The sequence below is a fragment of the Quercus suber genome, unplaced genomic scaffold (assembly GCF_002906115.3).
Source record: "Quercus suber isolate HL8 unplaced genomic scaffold, Cork oak 2.0 scaffold_280, whole genome shotgun sequence".
Taxonomy (NCBI): Eukaryota; Viridiplantae; Streptophyta; class Magnoliopsida; order Fagales; family Fagaceae; genus Quercus; species Quercus suber.
The window spans coordinates 37,013-57,095 of NW_027069736.1; the positions used below are offsets into that span (position 1 = coordinate 37,013).

The 20,083-nt window shown below is 33.0% G+C and overlaps 1 protein-coding gene across 1 annotated transcript; it reads right to left on the reverse strand.

Moving 5' to 3' along the window:
• Positions 1-8,497: 8,497 nt before the first annotated feature.
• Positions 8,498-11,285, reverse strand: LOC112017154 (peptidyl-prolyl cis-trans isomerase CYP28, chloroplastic). Its single transcript, XM_065781822.1, has 3 exons — positions 10,966-11,285; positions 10,196-10,782; positions 8,498-8,860 (listed from the first exon to the last, which is right to left on the reverse strand). Exons 1-3 carry the CDS (start codon positions 11,148-11,150, stop codon positions 8,652-8,654), a joined length of 981 nt encoding a protein of 326 aa, XP_065637894.1. The 5' UTR covers positions 11,151-11,285; the 3' UTR covers positions 8,498-8,651.
• Between the last annotated feature and the right edge of the window lie 8,798 nt (positions 11,286-20,083).

Below are 20,083 nucleotides of genomic sequence, written 5' to 3' on the forward strand. Positions count from 1 at the left end.
TAACTTACTATATGGTAATTAAAGAGGCCATTAGTATGTAGTTTTAGTCTTATGACTTTTTTAATGAATCGTGTGATTTATTTAAATAATATATATGAATAGTTTTATAAACCTCCATATATTGGTTTGGAAAAGATAGTTTCAAACATTTTTGGATCCAATCTTTTTTTTTTTTTGACACTTAATAAACTAACTCTTGGAAAAGATAGTTTCAAAACTAACTCTTCATTGAGTTTTTAATAGTCAAAATAAGTAAATGAATTTTCTCCAAAAAAAAAAGGTAAATAAAATTAAGAAAGAAAATAATTATGACTGTTTAGTCACATCTTGAAGGGGAATCTTATCCCGATTGAATTTATGGTAGTTTTGGTATTCTTCTTTGTGACTGGCTTGCAAAATGTATTGCGAGTGGTTGAGTTTGTTGTATTTTAGAGACAACTTTTAAATAATTTCTTTGTATTAATAATTTATTGAGTGGGTGTAAATTTGTTCAAATGAATGACAAGGTCCGTGTCTAAATCTCTGACTCACCTCTTTTACAAACCATTTAAGAGTTCTTTGAGATAAAGACAAAATTTCTTCTATTCTCATACATGATACATACTGTACATTAATTTATCTATAACATTATAAATTTGAGATTTTTTTCTTATGTCTACTATCAAATATCTCAAAATATCCTCCCTTATAGTTAAAACTAACATTTATGAATTCCCATCACCAAAAGAAATAAAATTAACATCAAACAAACTTACGATTAAAAAAAAAAAAACGCAAATGCTAAATTTCAAATTTCTAAAATATTTTTACCCAAAAAAAATTCTAAAATATTGGTATTTATTTTGTTGAAAATAATGTAACTTGTTTTTTGTTAACTTCTTGTTAATTAAAGCGATATTGTTAACTTCTCACTATGTGACTTAGCAACTAATTTATTTGAAATCTAAAATTAGAAAAAAATGGTTCACTAACGAATGTCTTTAGACCATTCATTAAATTTTCCCAATTATCAATATAGCTATATATACTCATGGCATAGGTGTAATTTTACATGAGATATTTTTAAGAATGCGCAAATTTTTTGAAAAGAAACATAATTTTTGTATCAAAATTTTTGCATTTAACGGAATATATTAGTGATAGAGGACAATTTGTCAATTACCAATCAATCAAGGAGGACATTGCCCGGTTTCATAATTTAGTGAGGACTTGAATTGACCCAAATAATTAAGATGGAAAATTACAATTAACCCAAACACACTATTTTATTTATTTATTTATTTTTAGTTGAGAAGAAACAAATTATTCTTTGTAGGACTGATAGTGGCATTTTCAACACGACAATTATACTTTAATTAAAATACTCGTGGTGCATCTTGATTCAGTGTTACTCATCGTATTCTATTATATATGTGTGTGTCATGTTTACCAGTGCCCTTAGAACAATTGATAATAAATCATTATAAGAAAATTTTTATACTACTTTAATAGAAAATATAAAAAATCGTAAAAAAATTAATTATTTTTTCATTTTTCTATAAAATATTTCTAAAAATAATTCCTAAACCAATATTTTTAATCTTAGATATCCATTAACATTTCTATATATATATATATATATATATGTATATATAATGAGAATGTTACATATATTTTCTTCTAAAAAAAAAGTTTGGTCAAGAGGATTTATAAATTATAGGCTATTTGGTAATGTTGTTTTTATTTTTTAGAAATATGTGTAAGTGAAAAGTATGTAAAAATACGTTAATATTATTTAAAAATTAAAAAATATTGTATTAATTAAAATCACGTACCAAACAGCCCCTAATGTCTTACAATGCATGTGATTTGTTGAATTGCGACCCACCCATCAATTCTTATGACTTTCATGCCTATAACGTGGTTGCTGCCTACTAGGTAGGATGCATTTATTGGAAAATTTCAAAGTTGCAGACTTGCAGTTACTTAAATTACTATAATTTTGAGAGGCTATTCCCAATTATGATGCAGTTGGTGGAGACCTCTGTGTTGTGCAGCGGGCAATTGGCCAATGGCCATTTGAAACGTTTGAAATGAAATGAGTTTTAAAAATGGATTTTTGAAATATTTTTTATTTTGACTTTTTTTCTACACAAACAAACAGAACTAAACCATGTGTTTATTTTGAACGAAAAATGTAAAAACGAGACCTTCTAGAATTTCAGATGTTTTGAATTCTAACTGAAAATGCAAGTCGACAAAAAAAAAAAAAATCTATTTCAACAGAGAACAAGTCTATTAGGGTTAGAAAAACTCTCCTAATTGACTATCTATTAACTTTTTTTCAAATAACCTTCTTGTTCACACTAATTATTTCTCACTTCTTTTTGTGCAGATTTCAAATTTGGGGGTTTGTTTTCAAATTTGAGGCTCTCTAATGATCTAAAATAGAAAATGTTTTTCTATTTGGAGTCTATTTTTGTCTATGAAAGTGTTTGTTTATTCATAATTTTTCGTGTAAGTCAAATAACAGAAAATGTTTTACTTATTTTCAAGATCATAACCAAACACCAAAAAAGAAATCAATTTTTCAAAAAAAATAAATAAAATAAAGCCATTTTATAGAAAAAATTGTTTGTTGAAACAAATAAGAGTTCCAAAAATACAAAAGCTCCTCCCCAAAGCATTTAAAATCTTTTGGGAGTAGTGAAAAGCCTCTTTTTGCATAATGACACTTATTATGGCTCAATTGAACTCTCCCTATATGAGAAAGTTCAAGTTCACTATAGCATACAAACATATCATATGCTCTTGTCACAACTACCAGCCAGTGAGGCGAGAAAATGGGTCGATGTTTCCTCACCATGAAATTCCCATCACTTTGCGTTTTGTACGACCTTTGACCATATCATAAGGTGGGGGAACGATGTCTACTGTTTTCGCATGATGCCTACGCCTATAGCTCTTACTATGAGTGATCAAAGGATGCTCAGTCCAATGTAATTAGATAAGCAATAACAAGCTACTTTGTCTCTTTAGTCTTTAGGGGTTAGAGCACTCCCATCCGGCTTAATGAGATTTTATTCAAATTTGGTCTAAAAAGCTATTTTAATTAACTAATTTACAGATACTCTTACATCAGATTCAATATTCTATTTTTAAAATTTTAATTTATTCATTATTCATTGTTTTTCTCTCTCTTACCCATTGATTTTTTCTTCCTCTCTCCATCTCTCTTCCTAGATCAACACCTTCACATACAACCAAAATAAATTGTGGCCAACGTCCTTCCCCGTGAGCTTTGTCGTGACTAAAGTCAAGAGAGAGAGAGAGCTCTAATCTCCAAGAGAGATTTGCTTCACCGTGAACCCCACTATTTTTGATTTAGTGATGCATGAGAGAGAGAGAGAGAGAGAGAGAGAGAGAAGAGAGAGAGAGAGAGAGAGAGAGAGAGAGAGAGAGAGAGAGAGAGATCTATATATTACTAAAAGCTAAAGCGTAGCGTTTAATATTACTGCTCTCATGTTACGCCACATCAGCTGTCACGTCATTTTAATATATATATATATATATATAATTTGTCCTACAATTTTAAAATGATTTTATAATTTTCAGGCTTATAAATACAATCCACTATTTATTTATTTACTTCCACTATCACTCTATAATAAATCCAGCCCACAACTTATTTATTTACTTCCACTATCACCATATAATAAATTTGTATAATTAATCTAGTTCACCTTTTATTTATTTAGTTCCATTATCAAGTCTAACCTAAAACCTTTTCAGTTTAGCTTTAAAATTTTGTGTGAATTTTTCAGCTTAAAGGAAAAAATAAAATAAAATAAAATAAAATAATAAAAAACGTTGAAGCCTTTCAAGCTTTAGGTTTTTTTTTTTTTTTTTTTTCAATTTTCCTATAATTTTTTTAACATTTTTTTTAATATTTACATTTCTCCATCCTTTCTCTCTTCCTTACCATTTCATCTCCCACTACTTCTTCAATCTTTCTCTTCCCTTACCTTTTCATCTCCCCACTACCCTCTACATTAATATCATTCTTCTTTTTCCCTTCATCTTCTTTTATTTTTGCCTCTTCTTATTCACACCATCTTACTATAAATTTGTCGTTATCTCTTGTATTCTATGCATAGTTTTTCCTCACAAAAAAAAGGTACTCTCTCTCTCTCTCTAAATTTTTTGGTGGATTTTTTATTTTTATTTTTATTGCATCTCTACTTTAGGTTGATAATTTTTTATATTCTTTAAAACTCTATTTTGGGTTAATGCAATTTAGTTTTGTTTTTTAAATTGTTGTTGTTGTTTATTTTATTTTTTATTCTCTTTGATTGTTAAATGTTATCTTATTGCGATCTAAAGAATTAAATATAGCGTATAAAAATATAATATTATTCTATTACATAGCATGATTTGGATAATTTGGTATTTATTTTGTTACATAGCATGATTTTTTATAGTGCTCAATTAGGATGTTAAACTATGAGACTTTAATATCATTCTTCCTTTTTCCCTTCATCTTCCTTTATTTTTGCCTCTTCTTATTCACACCCTCTTACTATAAATTTGTCGTTATCTCTTCTATTCTATGCATAGTTTTTCCTCACAAAAAAAAAGGTACTCTCTCTCTATCTGTCTCTCTCTAAATTTTTTGGTGGATTTTTTATTTTTATTTTTATTGCATCTCTACTTTAGGTTGATAATTTTTATATTCTTTAAAACTCTATTTTGGGTTAATGCAATTTAGTTTGTTTTTTAAATTGTTGTTGTTGTTTATTTTATTTTTTATTCTCTTTGATTGTTAAATGTTATCCTATTGCGATCTAAAGAATTAAATATAGCGTATAAAAATATAATATTATTCTATTACATAGCATGATTTCGATAATTTGGTATTTATTTTGTTACATAGCATGATTTTTTATAGTGCTCAATTAGGATATTAAACTATGAGACTTTACTAATTTTTGTTTATTTTCTAATCCTTTGTGGTGGACAAAGTACTTTTAATAGTTGAATTAGAAGTACTCTATAATGCCATTCATTTAAAGAAAAGCAAAGGTTAGCCAAACGAAAATAATTGGATATGTGACAAATTGCAAAAGTTAAAATTTGTATATATACAATAATTGTTTATTTGATAATATGTTTTGGGTGGCCGAAATTATAATTTCTACAAAGAAAATAACCTTAATAGATTATCAAAAACAAAATCTTATCCTTATATTGGTTCAATTAATCATTGTTAAGTTTTATTAATTTTTTTTAGTTTAAATTTTTTTGGTGTTTTAGATTGTTCCTATGTTACATATATGATTGTTCCTATAATAAATAAAAATATAATTACGAAATGCATTACTAATTATTAGATTAGTTTAAATTGTAAATAATAATAATAAAAAAAACCACCATAAAAATAATTATCACGCGCAACGCGCAGGTCCGCGACTAGTTATTATAAAATTTGTTTGTTGATAAACAATGCCTCAATAATAAGTGGAGAAAGTATACCATGCAACGGATATATGCAACATCTCTCATAATAGATGAGTCCCACACATTAGTGGGCTCACCTGCTGATGTGTAAGACCCATCTACTATGAGAGAGATATTGTATTTACCCACTGTGGGTATAAGTTTTCTAATAAGTGTAAGGTATTGGTCATTGTTAAAATTTTTGGGTAAACTATTAAGCATAATGCAGAGCACTTTTAAGGGAGATTTGCTAATTGTAAGCAAACTCTTTGCGCTTAATGGTGTTGCACCATGATAGTTTCAATGGAATTCAACTAGTATCCCCATGTGCATGTTTGGCTTATCTTTCGCACAGGCCAAATGAGAGAGACAGGCTTGAGATATTGTGCCTTCCATGGAGGTGGGAAGCAATGATTGGAGTTCAAATTTTCAAAAGAAAGTTCTATATATATATATATATATATACACACACACTTAAATTAGACTAAAGTAAAATTTCTATTTTGTAAAAAAAAAAAAAATGGTTAATGTTATTCCAGTACAAGTATGATTACACGAGGTTTTTTGTGAAAATCTAGAATTATGACCACAAAGTTGTTGATTTCGAAGTGTAATTATTTATACTTTAATTTCCTTTAATTGCAAACTGGTTTCAAGCTCTTACATATGTTGAAAAAAAAATAAAGGTTCTAACATATGTAAAAAAAAAAAAAGGCTCTAACACAGAGGCTCGTTTGATAAAAGATTTCTAATAATGTTGTTTATATTTTTTAAAAATACTTGTAATATTGTTTAAATACTAAAAACTGTTGTTTAAATAATAGTAACAAACAGGTCCTAGTATTGCAAATAGAAATCTTGAAAAGCATCCTTATTCTATCTAAGAGAAATACTACAAAAACAAATTATTTTACAAAATTTTTCCTTCCATTAATTAGACCCTCTCTAGTTTTTAAGATTTTCATGTATGGTTTTTGAAGATTTTCTAACATAATTGATAGCTTGATGACCAAAACAAGCTAAATTTAGACTGAGCTTATCACTCTCTCACTTCTGTCATATCGGACCCATACCAATTCAATCCAAAATGGTATTTGATTGAATCGAGGGTCCACTTTCAAAAGGCCCTTGTGTGATAGGAATACCGAATATTGAAAGAGGAGGCAGTTTCATTCAAGAACATCATTATTAAGCTAGTTTGGGCTACTATTCCCTATGGAGGCAAAGAAATGAAAGATGTCAAGGTAGTATAGGATTAAATAAAGTGAGAAGAAATCCTGAAAACAATCATGATTGATGTCAGGTGAAGGTTACTGCATAAGAAGAAATTCATGAAAACTCTATCCAAAGTGAAGGGCATTAAGCATGTGCTGCATGTGGAGGTATTGCCTACCACTGTTGTCCATGTTCAGTTGCTTTCAATCCAAGTTTGTTAGGTAAAGAATGCTGTTGTTGACTTCTTGTGAAGTATAGTTTAGATTTTTGCAGCAATGCTGCTTTGTACTTTGGATTGTTTTATGAGCTGTAGTTTTTTATTTTTATTTATTTATTTTTTTTTGATAGGTAGTTCTTTGTTTTTTGTTTGAATAAAATTCTCCCTTCTTTTAAGGGAAGTGTGTTACACCAATATCATCCTGTACTTCGACTCTAATAATATAAAAGCGTTTAGTACTGGGCTTGAAATTTTGCCAAGCTAAAAGTATGAAAACTTTCTGTAGTTTGCAAATTTAACTTCCTTCCTGCTGTTGCAAAACATGTGGATAGGTGTACATTGAATCACTTGCAATTAAGGTAGAAACAGTACGGATATATAAAGTGAAATGATGATTGATGAAGCCATTAGAATGGATGGTCCGAATTCAATTACCTAGCAAAATGCAGGACAGAGCATTAAAACATATATATATATATATATATATAATGCTAATTTAACATAACGAAAAATTATGACTTGTGCTAAACTGCTAATCCGGTTATGTAAAATAAATAGGTGGAAGCCATTTCTTAAGTTTCTACTTTGACAGGATTGAAGGGTATGGGGAATTTTCTTTTGGGCTTAAAAAAGGGTATAAGGATTTAGCTTCTACTCTTTAAATTTATTTTGAGGCCATAGATTCCTCAAAAAAAAAAAAAGTGTTGAAGAGGAGAGGGTAGCATCTCTTACAGTACTGTGTGAGCGTCTCCAAACATAAGGGTGTTTTGAACCTTAGGCTTAGGTTTATCTCACCCCACCTATTGGTGAGACTCGAACCCAAGCGCTTATGGCGAGGAATCTGAGCTCATACCAAACATTGACAAGTTTCCATGGTGTCCAACATATTTTTGATAGAGAAATATTAGCACATAAATGATTTAATATGCAATTTAGGTGATAATTTGTGACTAGAATAACATCATTAATTTATATTAATTATATTATGTTCCAATTATAATAGGTCATATCATTAACAACAATCATTTTTTGATCCATTAGGTAAGCCCCCACCTTAGCTTGGTTAGTCAGGCACTTGATGATTATATAGCAGACAGTTGCGCTACGAATGGCCCAACTCAACTGAACTCGTGTCTGTATATTATTGAGATTTTACTCCACCTCATTGGGCCTATACCAAGTCTGTAGAAATGGAATGAGTTTTAAAAGTTAAAACTTAGTCATTTGGCCTTCTGAACACCAAACTTGGAAGTACAAAGCAAAGCCTCAGAAGCCACCTATAGTCTGAAAGTCTTAAACTTGTCTTCACCCATAAACTTAAAGATTATTTAAACATTTCCAAAAATGCTATAACATGATAGAAGATTAAAAAGAAATTCCCAGTCAATGAGATCAGTGGTTAAAACACGTTCGTGCATAATGGCACTTTGTAGAATATTAAGTAAATAAACTACCTCTTCTCTATTAGACTTTTTCATTGTAATTGGCAAAACATTAGCCTGATGTCTGAGCTACAAACGTACTATATAAATCACAATTCACACCCAAGTTCCATTTAATAGGCACTGCATATGAATTGCATTCAGGAAATTAAAGAATTTTGAACTGTGGTCTCATTTTTCTTAATGAATTAAACCGAGTACAAAAATCTTCCTTTTTTGTTTCCATTCAGGAAGAATAGATATACGTACAAGAAAATTAACAAGTAGATACCAGAAGGACCTTGAATTAGTTAATAATGGTTTTAAGGTAGAGTAGGAGAAAGGGAAGGCTTAGCCACTTTGAGCTCTCCACAGTCGCTGATATATACAGTCTTAAGAGGCCTATTCCATATTGCACGAGCATTTTGGGCTCTTTCATCTCCAAGAAATTTGGCCAAGTCATTGAATTGGCGAATTCGTTCCCCTGGTTTGTATGTAGGGATGGAGGCTATGGCTGCCACAATATCCAAACCTGACATACAGTTCAGCAGAGAGGTTAGTCATGCACTAGATGATGATACAGTAGAAATTCTTTTATTTATAATTTGTTGCTTTGAAGATCCTTTGCATGTTTGCGTTTCTGCTTGTGCCACTGAATTAATTTTGCGGTTTAAAGCCCAAAAATGAAATCTCATTACATCAGAATTTTTTTAATTTGTTGTCCAATTACAAAAGTTCAATGCATAACAGATGAGAGATCTGTAGATGCATGAAATTATATGTAATGATGGGGAAGGTGTTTATCTATATGCAGGGTGCACTACATTCCAGATATCAACTCTTACATGCTACAAGCTGCCATGTACTAGTGAACCAGAAAGCTAGAATCACCAAATCTAGGAGTTTGTCACATGTTTAAAGAAAGCAGTGACATTTTTATTAGACCAATCTTAGATAAACAAATTTTTTTCACAAATCGAGATGAAAGTTATGATTGGTACATCACTTTCACATGGCATATCACTATCATCACTTTTATTGTACTCACAACATGTCACTTTGTTAGTTATGAGAAAATTTTTGAATTTTTGTGTGTAGTATTTCTTGTTTGTAGTATCAGGGTATTTATGCTACGTCTACCAGTAATACTATAAGCCAAAGACAGAATTTTAATGTCTTAGCACCACAAAGAAGATCATTGATGCACTCCATACAGTCCACAAAAGGTGATAAGAGGCACAAAACCATTTTTCACATAAAACCATCATGCCTCATTAGACAAATATTACAAAGAGCTCTTCAAACTTCTATATACTCATTGAACTTCTGAGGAGGACAAAAGAGACACCAAAACTGAGAAATGCATGCGATATTTGTTCCAAAAACAGACTTTTGAGATAGATGCCTTAAATAAAGTATTGATTTAATTAACACATGAGAAATGCTAAAACTATTACCAATTTTACTACAAAAGACTTACAAACCAATATGACAATGAAAGCGATTAGTGCTACATAAATAAATGTATACATTTTTATTCTCTGATTGTTGAAACATCACTTATCTCATGAATTTGTAGTTAAGTCCTAGAATCAATCTTAACTTGAATAACTTCACAACCATACAAAGCAAGAGGCAATGGACTTATATAACATTCCAGTGAATCGGTATGGTAATGTATTATGTATATATAGATACCCCTACAAAAATTACTAGCCCCTGAATTGAATTCTGTCAATTAATTATCAAAACACGAAGCTTGACCAAACACCAACCATATATCTTTGGTCATATCAAAAGAGTTCATTTCTAACAGACTAGTACAAGAGAATTATTCAAAATCACAATAATGTGCACAAAAACTAACCTTCAAGGACGGTCCCGAAAACAATGTTCTTGTTATCGAGTTGTGGACAAGGACCAGGTCCAGTGGTGATCAAGAACTCAACGTTTCTGTAATTTGGATCGAGCTTCATATCTTCATCATCATCATTCTCAGACAAACAAAGCGAAACAACACCAGCACGCGAGTGCGGGAGCAAGAAAGCTTTGGACTCGACAGCCTCAGTGTTGCGAGGCAAGTCATGAGGTGGGCGAACCTCAGCTTTGTCACGGCGGCCCTGGCGACCAGCGAGGAAGAACTGACCCGGAAAGATTTTGTGGACGAGGGTGTTCTTGTATGAGGAAGAGGAAGTGGAGGAACACATGGACTTGAAGTTGGAGACAGTGAGAGGGACGAGGTGGCCGTAGAGGCCGAGAATGAGGCGGCCTAAGAGGAAGGATTCGGTGCAGAGAGGAGTGGAGGGGTCGGGGGAGAGAGTTGGGTTGGTGTTGGGGAGGAAAGTTGTAGGGCAGAGGCTGAAGTCCATGAAGACACGGTCGGTGATGGTGGTGTCAAGTGGAGGAGAGGCTAAGGCTAGTGAGGGTGGTGGTGGTGGTGGTAGAGTGGTTGTGAAGGAGAGGGAAGTGGTGGAGAGGAGGAGGGAGCGGCGGGTGATTATGGGGTTGAAGTGGAGAGGAGGAGGGTCGTGGTTGCGGTGGTGGTAGAGGAAAGTTGTAGGGCAGAGGCTGAAGTCCATGAAGACACGGTCGGTGATGGTGGTGTCAAGTGGAGGAGAGGCTAAGGCTAGTGAGGGTGGTGGTGGTGGTGGTAGAGTGGTTGTGAAGGAGAGGGAAGTGGTGGAGAGGAGGAGGGAGCGGCGGGTGATTATGGGGTTGAAGTGGAGAGGAGGAGGGTGGTGGTTGTGGTTGTGGTGGTGGTGGTGGTGGTGGTGGTGGTGGGAAAGGAGGAGTTGGGGTTGGGGTGTTAAGGAGCGGGCCATGATGGTGGAGTGAACATGTTTTTTGTTTGTGGATGGGAATCATGATGGTAGGGAGCGAGATTGGTTTTTGCTGGAGGATTGGGGTCTACTCATTTACAATATGGATAGAATACGAGCAGTTCTAAACTTCTAAAAATTACACTTTTTTTATTTTTTTATTCAAGTGTGGCATTGTTTTCATTTTTGGTGGAATTCTTGTTTATAAAATCTGATTCTGTTTTCAAAATATTCTTTTTGTACATATCAATAACTATTACAGTATATGGCTTTAGAGCATTCTCATCTTGATGCAAAAATTTCTCTTTATTTTTATATAATAATTTACTTTTTCTATTTTATATACTCACTTTTTAATATATTTCAGATCAAATTATTTTATAGTTTACACTACATTTTATTAAAATGTCAATTTTCTTTAATTTTTTTAATTGTTTTTCTTTCTTTATACACAATAACCATCATCCACTCTCTTTCTCGTCATCGAGATACGTAAAAAAATAATAAACAACTAAATACAAAATAAATAGTATCAATATAAATTTCTATAGTTATTGTTGCAAACTTGTAATTTACAGAGTTATATACAAATTGATGTAAGTTAATTTTAGACAAAATCGTGTAAATTCTATTATACACATACTAATATGAATGCTCTAAGAGATAGGAAAATAAAAGAAGAAACAATGTCATTTTGTTTGCACTTAATAACTAGATCAATCACAAAGATTGACCGAATGCCTATTTTGAACATGAAATCAAATTTGGTGGACAAAAACGAAATCTCAAACTTAAGGGACCAAAATATATAAAATCAATCTCAAACTTTTAAAGATAAAAAATATCAATTAGCCAAAACAATATCAAACATACGAAAATTTTTATTTATTTAATTATTTTTAAAATAACATATAAGATGACATCCTGTGATTGATATAATATAATTCTCATAACAATAAAAAAGGATTAATTTTACTATTTTAGTTCCTTCAGTTAAAAGAGGCTTAACTATTTATAATAGCATCTTGTACTTATACCAACCACACAAACCCATGCGTATGACCAACTACCCAACATCTTCACCAAATCTCATTTGTTAGATCAACTTTGCGACATCGCATCTAAAACTAAGTTGACTTTCGATAACCCATTTTGAAATTTAGGGGAGTTCAGTTGTGAGAGCACTCAATACTCATTAGGTTGCGGGCCAAGCCCATTACTCGGAAACAAGAGTGTGTATTCAATCCATAAACTTGATGAAGCCAAATCAACTCAACCCGATGCTTTGTGTTGGTTTAAATTTTATTTTGAATTTCGGGACGAGGGTGGGACATATGGGTGGCTCGGATTGGAATTTTGATTTTTGCATAGTTTCCTCTGAAGGTACTACCCATTACTGATTACTCTGTCTCGGTAGATAGGGTATCTAATATTTATCATCATATTGTTATGCATGATGAATTGGCTTCTACTTTTATGGAACACAGAATCTGGGTTTATGGGTAATGGATGCAAGCATTTTTTAATATCCGGAAATCTAGCCCGGGTGGCCCTATGACTCGTCACACTTACAAGTTCGGGAGTTGTGTGTTCGGATAGGGGTATGTCGAATTACTGCTCAGGTGGTCCTACACCATCCATTTTTTCTAGCAAAAAAAAAAAGTGATGTTCAGATTTTTCATAGTTCTAAATTATTCCAATTTCAATAAATACCTGCTTTTATCTGAATAAATGAGAACGAATTATCCATTTAAAAAAAAAAAAAATTTTGATAGCTTGTGGACTATTGAAAACTTGGAATAAAATGCAGATGAAAGTGACAAAACATTTGTATCATATATGTCTTGAATACTCAAATGGCATTCTTTTGTGCTACCTTTTCTTTTAATTTTTTGCAAGTAAAAAATTCATTTAAGAAGGCACAAGGAGGAGTGCAATCCTAGTACTTGGAAATATACCCTTTCTTTTAAATAATTCAAAGCAGTAATGATTGTAAATCTACTTTTCTGTTATATGGAAACTTCCAAGCCATTGTGCAACTGGGTTTTTTTTTTTATTTGGGAAGAAAGAGAGATGGGATACAAATTTAGGATTAAGGTCAATAGCAGTTTTGTCTTGATTTGGCTCTGGATCTCATTGTACAAAATGGGGTTTTAACTTAATTTGCTTAGACAAAAATATTTTGGTCAACTTATTTCATTGGATTCAAGTCCTCGTTGTCCTCAATAGCGTTTTTTATTGCTGTCAACTTTTTTGATTTTGTATTCTCCTTGTTTGATTTATTCCTCATTCCAAGAAGATATCCCTACCTCCAGATGGACATTTGAGAACACATTATCCTTGTTTTCGTAAGTGATAAAGTGAGCACAAGGGAACAAAAACATAGAATAATGTTAAGGCCAAGTAATTCGCTAAACAAAAGTTTTGATAATAAAATATGCTTCTCTGTTGTCTGTTTTGTAGACTTTAGTGTTTAGAGAGAGAGAGAGAGAGAGAGGATGCAACTTTGGAATTGTGGTGGAGTGCCAGCAGTGGTGCTTTGTCTTGGTTTGGTCTTGAACTCTTGTTTAAACTGAAGAGAGAGGATGCAACTTTGGAATTGTGGTGGAGTGCCAGCAGTGGTGCTTTGTCTTGGTTTGGTCTTGAACTCTTGTTTAAACTGATGCTTTTAATGTGAGAACAGTTTATGCTTGTTTCCACAATTAGAGCACTGGGGAACTAAAACATAGAATAATGTTCAGGCTAAATACTTAATTTAACAAAAGTGGTAATACTAAAACACTAAGGAGCCACATGACTACTGGTGCTACCCAGGTGATTTCAGTGTAACATTTTTCTGATTTAAATGAATGACCGAAACACTGGTCCGTTACATATCTTTGTGTATCATAAAACATAGGTTATTTAGTGAACCGTGCAGAATGGTCTCCTTTTCGTTCACCATGTTGATTGACTTTTGCTTATACAAAAATATCTTATATGCATAGGCTTCATTTGGATTAGCGGTAGAATGATATTAAATGGTTTGTTTAGCTTATGTACAACTCTATTAATGCTTTACTTTTTTAGGTACAAATGTACTTTTGCCTAGCTTATTTTTAAGCACAATAAACCCAGTGAAAATAAGCTTTCCCAAACAAATGTGCATCTTTCTCCCAGTTTTCTGCCTATCTTAGGACAGTTTGAGTGGCTGGTCTTTCCATTTTGAGGGTTGGCCTTTCTGTATGATGATAAAAGGTAACATTCTTCTTCATCCTAATTCCGTAATTGTTTTGATTTGTAAATAGAACATGCCTAGATTGGTAGATGGGGGGTAATGTTGGTTATATCACTACTACTCTAGAGGTAGCCATTTGTAAATATATATACAAATCCTGATCAACTTTCTTATTTGTGTTGCTGTGTTTCTTTCTCTGCATTGAGATAGAAAAAAGAAGAGAACATCTAAAGACTGAAATTCCTGCAATTTTCCTCATTTAGTGAACATTCTTTTGGAGGAAGAATGAGAAGGTGGGGGGGGGGAGAATTTGTTGTTGGGAAATATTTTATATAACTGTTAATAAATTTCAGCAAGCACAGCGGAAGCACAACCACACAATAATACAAAGATTTACATGGAAACCCTTTCTCCTTGAAGGAAAAAACCACATGACAAATTCTAAATAATTTCACTATATTAAATAGAGATTACAACACTTAGAGATATAACTTGAATAAAGAAAAACTTTCTTTTTCTTTTCACTCACCACTATTTTTCTCATTATATATCTCTCACAGTTTTCTCTTACTCTCTCTATCTTTCTCTTCTCTTTTTGCTTGCTCTCACTCACGCAGTTCTTCAAAACTGCCCTTAGTCCTCACACTCTAGGACTACACTTCTTCAAATGGCCGAATGGCCTCTCCTTTTATTTCTTCATCTTTTCCTTCTTTTCTCCCTTTCACACTCTTCACATCAAGTTACAATAAATGCAAGCCAACTTATCTTGACTTTGCTTCAACCAATTTCTTTTCTTCAGCTCTCCCTTAGCCGAATGACCCTTTTGCTTCTTTCTTTTCTTTCTTCCTTCTAACGGGTCTCACAAGTTTAACATCACATATTCATTTATGTGGCTTGACTTTTGTACATCCCTTCATAAATGTTGCTGGACTTTTTTGTACATAATTATGAAGGAAAAGATGAACCCAATTCTTCTCTTTCGGACAAGCTACTCCAGCAAACTCATTTCATTTTGCTGACTTATCAGCACTTGTCCAACAAGAACAAGCTCATTTAATGAGCTAAGACAAAGTGTTGGCTAGAACATGGTGCAGCGCACCCAACATTTGTTGCCTTAATGCGCTGCACCATTGCTTTCATTGTTCTTAATTAAAATAAATGAAAATTTTTGTTCAATATGAAAATCTCTTTCATTTATCCAGTTCTTGGTTCTTCATTTTCACTTATTCTCACTAAATATATTTACATTATCAAGAACCTCAGTAGTCTTGCATTTGTCGCAAACAACATTATCATTATGACATATTGAGTTTGATTTCAATTATTTTTAGACAGCTAGCTGATGCAAAGAGATGATCATTTACCATAAGAAAAAAGGATGCGCCTGTTCTAGGATATCCCATAGGCTATAGCACACATCCACTTGAACCAGCCTATTACTCCAGCCTACACAAATCCCAGGGATGTATTCAACGAGAGGGGAAAGTGGTCACAGGTGACAATTAGTAGTGCGGTTCAGTGGAAGATTGCTCTCTCTTCTCTGTGTATGTACTTGTGTGTGTGTGTGAGCGCGCGCACCTTTTCTGGGGTGGAGTGTACAAGGCCTGGGAAAAAATTCACCTTGGTGCACTGTGAAGTGCTGAATTCCTTTGACACTGAACCAGGATCTAACAACCAAAGTTTGGTACCTGGCAGTAGCCTAGCTTAGATGTATTCTTTACAATGTCAAGTTTGAACCATGAAGTTTGTTACAATTTATGTGCTTAGCTATAGACACTCCAGTAAATATATTACAAGCAAAAATTGGAGGTCTGCAAACTGTTAGCAGTATCTGCTCTTTTCAAGTTCAATCCTTATCAAGCTATTAAACCAGTGTGGTATCCAGTTATCAAGTAATTATAAGTTGTTATAAGTTGATTTATGTAACCGAGAGTGGTTAAGGCAGTTAGGTGTAGTTTTCAGCTTAACAAACTTGGTTATTCTTTCTTTTAGCAGGTGCCCGAGCATTGAGTCTGTACGTATATAAATACATGATGTACTCCCTTCATAATGCAATGCAGAGATTCATATGTTCTCAATCTCCTATGACTTTCCCTTTATTTCTTATTCTTCAGAATGAGTTTCTGTACACAAACAAGCACCAGACATGTGAATCATATTAATGAATATTGATAGGACTGACGAGATAGACTTTCCAGGATGAATCCTTTAAGACTGACGAAGTCACCTTGACAGACGAAACAACAAAACATCCCCGGCGATATAACCGCACCACTGACGAAGGAAAAGAAGCCATTAAATGAAGTCAATAAATAATTCAGGTGATTACGAGGCCAACTGTGTAGACCATTGGAGGTCCATTAAGGACCATATTTCTGGAGACATTACCCAAAGGAGCATTAAAGCCACCATAATAGCCACAACGGCTAAGGGATACGAGAATATATATATAACACTCCAAGCACCAACATAAGGTACATAGATACACTTAGAAATATTTCTTGTTCCATTACATTATTTTTTTCCAAAGAGTTTCCTTATACTAACTTTAGCATCGGAGACTTTGTGATATGCACCACACCGGTGACCATCCTAAGGAAGCTACTATATCATTTTTATAATCACAGATACGAGGGCTTGGCTCCATCTGGACGCACTTACTTCAATTGACGAGTTTGCACTTCATCAACTATGTAGAAACTTTTGCATGTTTTGTGAAGCATTTATATAGAGCATGGAATTAGCGTATATAGTATAGGTGGGAGTACTCTTGGACAGAAAAAGTTTGTGCTTATGCACCGTTGAACTCGAGAAAAAGTAGTTACACATCTAAAATAAACGTTTTCCTCTAGGAAAGTTTCAGTTTTGGAATGTTGGTCTTTTCCTGTGAGAGAGTGACTTAGGAATTGAGGAGAGACCTTGGTTTGGCTTATTCTTGTTTGCTTGACTTTTGAATCTATTGTAGTCATGGGATTTTAGGCTTGCATAGATTGCTCCGGTAATACTTTTATATAAACCTAACTTGTTTGGAGGATCCTAATTTGTTGTCATGTGTGTTGGGGGCGACTCTTTCTATGCAATAAAGGATATCAGTTTAAGCATCATTATACTAATCAGAAGTAGGAAGCCAAGTATTTGTTTTTCTGAATATACATAATATTGTTCTCTCTCTCTCTCTCTCTCTCTCTCTCTCTCTCTCTCTCTACATATATATATATATATAATTGGTTTTGATATTTGGCTTACACAAGTTCATTACATGTCCAACCTAGCTGCATGTGTCTTATTTGTTGGTTTAGATAAATAGTTCAAAAGTTTTCAACTTGGCAGATGGAAAGAATGCAAAACAACAATGAATTTTGTTTCTATATAACATTTGACTATTAATCAAGTTTTTTTCTGTTTATTCTGGTACACGGTGTCACGAATTGGTGCTTGAAAATATGCCAATGAGCTCTGGCTCAAATGTTACTTCCTCCTCTCACAAGAAGAGGAGGAGAGGATATCATGAGTTTAAAACCAGCTAGTTGTGGGTGTGAACTAGTAAATAAATAAATAAATAAAAACAATGGTGCTTGAAAATGCATTATGTTTGTTGAGACATCACACCTCATATAATTGCATTCAGCAAAACTTTCTTTTTTGGTTCATATTTCTGATCGGCTTCTTCCCTATAGTAAGATGAAGTTTCTGACCTAAAAGTGTAAGAACTCAATGGATCCCCCCCCTCCCCCCCCCACTTGCCCAGACAAATAATGCTCAATGATAATTACCATAATTAGTTGGTGTTTGTTAAAGATGAGAATAAAATAATAAAGAGAAGCAGAAGCAAGAAAGAGAGAAGAATACAAGGGAAATAAAGCCTTAGCGGCTACATCTTTACTATATATTCAAGTCCATTACAACAAACCCTATTATATATAGAGACTAGAAGTGGGCCTCTTGGGCCATTACATCAACATAAAACCAATACTTTAACCGTGTTAAATAATATAACAACTTAATTTGAATCGTAGAAAAATTTTAAATGAATATTGTAGCTCATATGGGCAGTGATAGGAATGCAGTGTGTATTTCATAATTTTGGGTTTTCCCATTGTCACCTTATGGTTGACTCTCCAAATTTTATATATTTATCCATGTTTGCTATACCAATGAGAATACTTTTAAAGAAGAAAATTGCTGGGGAATATCAAACGTTCAGCTACATTTGTAGCTTGAGATTTCTAATGGAATTGATTAACTTTGAGCTTGAAATTTAAATTTTATTCACTCTTTTTAAGCAGCAGTCAGGATTTTCTGAGATTTCTAATGGAATTAATTAACTTTGTGCTTGTAATTTCTTCTATTCACTCTAAGCAGCTGTCAGAATATAGGAATATTTGAGCCCTCTTCTTCTTAATCAATTTTTTTTTGTGGTGGGGGGGGAGGGGGATTGGGTGGTTGGTTAAGTGTGGGGATATGCTGAAGCTGTTATCGTATTATTGTTTCTCAAATGTAGGTAACACTTGCTCTTAGGAGTTGAGAAATAAGAAATTCGCCAACTCATCTACCTGCTGGCTTCCAAGCCATGCTTCAGATTGCATACAAGGTGTATTTTTGTTACAGGTAACTCATATCACATCATATGATTTTTTTATTAAATACAGTTATCTGTTGCTTTATTGGGATGATCATTTTTTCTTTCTTGACGCAGTTTGTATCTCTTAATCCTTGTTTAAATGATTAAATCACTCTCTAGAAGTAGTGAGCAAATTCAATAAATATTTTTTAAGAAGCCAATTGCATTAAAGGTCGATATTACAAGATCATCATCATTGTCTTGCATGATAATTAGATCAAAGGGAAAAGAAAATATTGTGACAGTGGGATTGCGATATTTCTCACTGCCATTGCATAATAAAACCCTATTATATATAGAGACTAGAAGTGGGCCTCTTGGGCCATTACATCAACATAAAACCAATACTTTAACCGTGTTAAATAATATAACAACTTAATTTGAATCGTAGAAAAATTTTAAATGAATATTGTAGCTCATATGGGCAGTGATAGGAATGCAGTGTGTATTTCATAATTTTGGGTTTTCCCATTGTCACCTTATGGTTGACTCTCCAAATTTTATATATTTATCCATGTTTGCTATACCAATGAGAATACTTTTAAAGAAGAAAATTGCTGGGGAATATCAAACGTTCAGCTACATTTGTAGCTTGAGATTTCTAATGGAATTGATTAACTTTGAGCTTGAAATTTAAATTTTATTCACTCTTTTTAAGCAGCAGTCAGGATTTTCTGAGATTTCTAATGGAATTAATTAACTTTGTGCTTGTAATTTCTTCTATTCACTCTAAGCAGCTGTCAGAATATAGGAATATTTGAGCCCTCTTCTTCTTAATCATTTTTTTTTTGTGGTGGTGGGGGAGGGGGATTGGGTGGTTGGTTAAGTGTGGGGATATGCTGAAGCTGTTATCGTATTATTGTTTCTCAAATGTAGGTAACACTTGCTCTTAGGAGTTGAGAAATAAGAAATTCGCCAACTCATCTACCTGCTGGCTTCCAAGCCATGCTTCAGATTGCATACAAGGTGTATTTTTGTTACAGGTAACTCATATCACATCATATGATTTTTTTATTAAATACAGTTATCTGTTGCTTTATTGGGATGATCATTTTTTCTTTCTTGACGCAGTTTGTATCTCTTAATCCTTGTTTAAAT